This window comes from Silene latifolia, chromosome 2 (assembly GCF_048544455.1).
Source record: "Silene latifolia isolate original U9 population chromosome 2, ASM4854445v1, whole genome shotgun sequence".
NCBI lineage: Eukaryota > Viridiplantae > Streptophyta > Magnoliopsida > Caryophyllales > Caryophyllaceae > Silene > Silene latifolia.
The window spans coordinates 60,977,130-60,982,703 of record NC_133527.1 but is presented as its reverse complement, the minus strand read 5'-3'; the positions used below and the strand labels follow the sequence as shown (position 1 = coordinate 60,982,703).

Genomic DNA, 5,574 nt, shown 5'->3' with positions numbered 1-5,574 from the left:
TACTAGTTACGTTTCGAAATAGTCTTGGGTTCGTTTTACATATATTGTGGGTACGTTTCGTCTAAATAACCCAGGTACGTTAAGTAACGACTTTAAATTAACAACTCAAAAGCTGGCAAACTAACTCAGAAGCTGGCATCGTAGGCAATGGAACAATTTATCCACCGAAAATGAGAATACTAATTCAAATTCAAACATAACTAATAGAGGTCAAAACATACGCCAACAGCTAACATCAACAAAATACAATATCCATTGTAGTCGGCTGTTACACCCTTCTGGCTACAATTACTGCGCATCCCCATCCACAACTGTTTCATTGACAATACCTACATCATCAAATCATGTAAAATATCATTAATACTTTGTATATATGCCCTCTTCCACTAATATGTAAATTTAAAAAAAAATAAGCAAATAAAGTACCTGATTATGATTATGAGATTACTTATTAGGAAGTTGACTCGGGCAATTTCTACTATCATGGCGTGCCATTTCCCCACAAGCATGACATTTTCTAAGAGGCTTAGCGTGCTCCTCCATTGCCTTTTCTTTTTCAGAAGTCATCCTTCTACCAGATCCCTTATTTTTTGCTTGATTTGGAGGAAGAATATGAGTTTTAGTAGGGATTTTAGACCCAAGAAGCGTCTCGATTTGAGTTTTCTTGCTTTTTGACTTCCCACCACTACTTGAAATCAACAACTTCTCATTGAAACTCTGAAGCAATTCGAGTAACTCTTTCTCCTTCTCCTCATCATCCTCCATAAGTGACACTGCAGTGAACACCCCTGACCATAATTCACTGATAGTGTTTTGTCTTGTGTCAATTGACGCACAATCAACTTCTAAGGACGTCCCTACAACATTAAAGATAGGACGAAATGTTGCATAATTGCTCCACCTCGGCAATAGATATTCAGAAGGTAGTTCATCAAACCCCTTATTATGCAACACCCATACACAATGTCTACAAAGTATCCCAAATCTCTGAAACCTCTTGCATGAACACACTAAAGTTTTCCCATCAACATCGACTTCATAGACTTTCTTGCTCTCACGATCCATAACAAATAAACGCTCCACGTCCCTTTCTTTCGTGCTTTTGTTGGCCTCATTACAAGAGTAGCATGCACCTTTCAACTCTTCTTGAAAATCATAAAACACAGGTGGTGTGTAAAATTCAGCACACTTCTTTTCTATAGAAAGGGGAGTTGATAATATAGGAGAGGATTTTTAGAATCGTGAGTTAATTTAGAATGCTTCCGGCGTTGAGCGTCCATTCTTGATCGAAAGCGCATCCAAAATCGAACAAGTGATAGGTTGGGGTTGGTGAAGTTGCCAAGAAACTATTCTCGATTCGACCTTGAAGTTGTCCTCGAAGTCCACCCATATAAGTGTCCCGAAAATATGCAGGAATCCATAATTTGCGGTCCTCAAACATGGATTTCAGCCACTCATTTCAAGACAAATCATGTTTTTCCATAATTGAACACCAGCTCGACTCAAATTCAGTTGGCTCAATATCTTCATTCCAAACAATAGAACTTATTTCTTTTAGAAAGTCTGTGTCTTTGTAAATGGTTGAACCAACTTTGTCAGGCAATTTTTTCATGATATGCCACATACAGAATCTGTGTGTTGTGTTGCCTGAAAACACATTTTTAACCCCCGCTTTAATACCCAGACATTGGTCGATGAATCGAGTAGTAGGATAACACCCACCCATTGCCTTCATAAAATTGTCAAAAAGCCAGGTAAAAGACTCTTCATTCTCCCGCATTATCAAACCAGCCGCAAAAGTGACACATTTTTTATGGTTGTCAACCCCCGTAAAAGGACAAAACACCATACGGTATTCATTAAAATCGAATGTGGTGTCAAAAGACACAGAATCACCAAAGAGTGCATAGTTCTTAATTGCAATTGGATCAGCCCAGAAAACCTTAGTGAGTCTTTTGTCGTCATCAACATCAAAATCAAAGTAAAATGAGGGACACCTAGCTCTTTTTTGCATGAAGCCCTCTATCAGCATTTCCGCATCATATTCTTTGATGTATTTCTTTACATCCCTTGAAAAATTCTTAAAATCTTCTAAGGAAGCCCCTACGTTTTTATATCCCCTAACGTACACTTTAAACATTCGAAATGTCTTCAAACTCACCTGGTTAACACGTGAGTTATCCATTATCATTTTCTTATGCACAAGGTTGAGCTTCCTAAATGACTTTAAGTGAATCATTGTGGCTGGAGTTCCCATTGCATGTGAGTGCACCTCGATAAATTCATACACCTCATACTCACCAAGCAGAAGTCTCTTAAACTTAATCTTGGCAAAGACACCCAACTCTTGTTATTGCCCTCCTCCTTTTTGCCCACCATGCTGCCTATTACCTTCTTTGTTACACACACAGCTCTTATGTGTAGTAACTCCTTGAATGATTTTACTTGAATCCAATCTCGGACTAAAGCCACAAGCTTTGGCATATGCTTTGTAGAAATCCAACCCTTGCTCCAAATTCTCAAATTTCATTCCAACAAATGGTTTAAGCTCTTCTGAACAATGAGGCACTCCGTGAATCTCACTACTAGCAACAACTTCCGGGCTATCTGGAAGACTCAAATTAACAACAATTACTTATAAACTGCCATCTTGCTTCACACTAACAAAATGCAATAAATAAAACTAAATGATTTACCTGACACATCATTCACTAATGGCACATCATTCACTAATAATTGATCTGGACAATTAGTAAGCAATAATATATCTTCTTCTGGATTTGTTGAAATATCCATGTCATTAGTATCACCAACTATAGCTGCAGAAACAACGAATGGCCAAATGAGCACTTATTCGCTAATAATTTTGAAAAATGATGATTTTCCTAGCTCGAACTAATGTAATTCAACAGCTAAAATTGTCACAAGGGAAAGGGAATTAGGAAAAGTAACGAGGGAAAGTGTACGAAACAACAAAATTGCCAACATTGTCATACAAACAGGCAAACACCTAACTTTAACAATCAATTAAATAATCAATTGTTCAATTAACACAGCAAAAAAATTAAAATTGTTCAATTAACCCTTTCCCGTCCCGTTTTAGGATACCCGCCCCCCGTTTAATCCCTTTTACGTACTAGGTACGTCTCGAAATAGTCTTAGGTTCGTTTTACATATATTGTGGGTACGTTTCGTCTAAATAACCCATTACCCATTCCCGCTCAAAATATTTTAAGACGATTAAGTCTGTAACCACTAACCCAAAATTGATCCATACCCAAATGGGCATGTACCCAAATTGACAGGGTAACATCAAACATGCAATGATCCTTCACCCGTATTGACATTAACCTAATGAGACTCATAAGAAAAATGGTTGCAAGAATTGCAGTCACCTGACTCGATGCGACAGTTTGAAGTCTATGAACCAAATTAAGTTTAAGGTACATCTGCTGTGACTCTATTTACATTAACAAGATTACAAGAACAAAGGTTCAGGGAAACTAAATACTGAGAAAAAGGCAGAAGATATGATGAGCACTGTTTAATCAGAACAAATTGTCGAAACACAAAGTTTATACAGCTAAACATGGTTAAGTTTAAGCAATCTAGACGGGCTAAGAAGACTATAAGCACCGTAACTACCACAACAATGAGGATGAATAACATCAGTACTCTCATTATCCATCTCAGCTAAAACTCTACAGAATAAATTAACATCACAAGGTAATAAAAGAGGGCCTTCACTGTTATACCCAGTTCTTACACACAACCAAACAAAAAAAGAAGATCTCTTTTTCAGATTTTATGAACCAAATTTGCAGAGATCTCTTTTTAATATAAAATGCAGAATCAATGCAAAAAGAGTGAAAGAATTCGTACCATCTACCATTTGGGAATCATCTTCATCATTTACGGTTTCAGTTATTGAGGCATGTTCTTGAGTACATACATCTGCAATTAAAATCACAATAGTATCTTAGTAAGTGCATCTAAAAATTTGCAATTAAAATGTTCATCGCACAACAAAATGAAGAATTTGTACCTGAAGTTGAAGAACAATTGGTTGAGACTGTTACCATCTTTGAAGAATTTAACCCAATTGAAACCCTAAAAAAAACGATTTGAATTTTTCGGTTATTACAAACCCTAATTTATCAAATAATTTGAAATTTCTTCATAAAATTAACCTCTTAAACTACTCTACAATCCATATATGTGCATTGATCTAAAATACCAAATCAATTAAATGTAAAATTTTCGATTAAATTATTTTATGAAAAAATAACAGTAATTGAAGCTAACCTTGTTTGATTAATTAATGATGAGCTGAATGTTGTAAATCTAGAAGCTTGTTTCGTAGAGGATAGTGATGGTAGAAACTAGTTTACCAAGAAGAGAATCGTGAGAGGTTGAAGAAGATAACCATGTGAAGCTGTTTCTTGTTTTGTGGAAAAAGATATAAGCGCGTAAGAAGATAACAGTGTATAATGGGTTGGTTCGTACGGTTCGTACCGTAAGTTAGTTCACAAGGGATCCCGCCCCTATATATATATATATATATATATATATATATATATATATATATATATATATATATATATAGAGAGAGAGAGAGAGAGAGAGAGAGAGAGAGAGAAGGGATCATGTAAGGCTATTACATCTTATGAGTCCATAAGTCCTTCTAAAGGCCCTTGGATGAAGAGAATGGAAGGCTAAGATTAGATCTCAATGGATGGCTACAAATTAATCCCTCCACCTTTTTCTCTAATTAGCTCATCAATTCTATTAACATACCTCATTAATCATTCATCATCTCATTATCACAACTTTTTCTCCTCTCTCTACATCTCAATTCTCTTTCCTCTCTAAAAAACCCCAAAAAATCAAAAACCCCAAAAAATCAAAAACCCAAAAAATCATTCATTCCTCTCTTCCTCATTCACCACCACCCACCACCACCCTACCCGACACCACCCCACCACCCGCCGCCGCCGCCAACCCCAACGCCGCCGACGTTTTTTTTTTTTTTTTTTTTTTTTTTTTTTTTTTTTTTTTTCGGGTTAGTTTTTATGTTTTGAATTGTTTTTTTCCCTTCGTTATTTTTGTTATCTTTTATTTTATTTATTTATTTTCCTTAGTTGTCTTTTATTTTGTTAATTCTTGTCTTTTTACTTATTTTCTCAATTCTCGCTTTTTTATAAAAAAAACTCAGATTTGAAATAACACAAACAATAACACTCCCAAAAAAAATATAAAAAGTGTAACCTTAATTGTAAATTGTATAACTTTAATGTTTTACGAGTATAACTTTAGTCGTAAATTGTATAACTTTAATATTATAACTGTACAACTTTTGTATAACTTTTGTTTGGAGTTGTTTTTTTTTCTATTTGTTAGTATTAATCTTAGATATATTAAAGTTATTATAATGCATATTTTGACATTTCAAATATCATCTTGTTTTTTATTTTTACAAATGTCGTTTCTTTAAAATTCGTCTTGTTTTTTATTTTTACAAATGTCGTTTCTTTAAAGTTATTATAAATTTTTCAGTTATGGGCAAAAGTTATA

At 34.8% G+C, this 5,574-nt stretch overlaps 2 protein-coding genes across 2 annotated transcripts; both read right to left on the bottom strand.

The window, feature by feature from the left end:
- Window positions 1-444: 444 nt before the first annotated feature.
- On the bottom strand, window positions 445-1,065 carry LOC141640866 (uncharacterized). Its single transcript, XM_074449544.1, has one exon. It carries the CDS (start codon window positions 1,063-1,065, stop codon window positions 445-447), a length of 621 nt encoding a protein of 206 aa, XP_074305645.1.
- A 394-nt stretch (window positions 1,066-1,459) lies between these two features.
- Window positions 1,460-2,257, bottom strand: LOC141640865 (protein FAR1-RELATED SEQUENCE 5-like). Its single transcript, XM_074449543.1, has one exon. It carries the CDS (start codon window positions 2,255-2,257, stop codon window positions 1,460-1,462), a length of 798 nt encoding a protein of 265 aa, XP_074305644.1.
- Window positions 2,258-5,574: the final 3,317 nt, after the last annotated feature.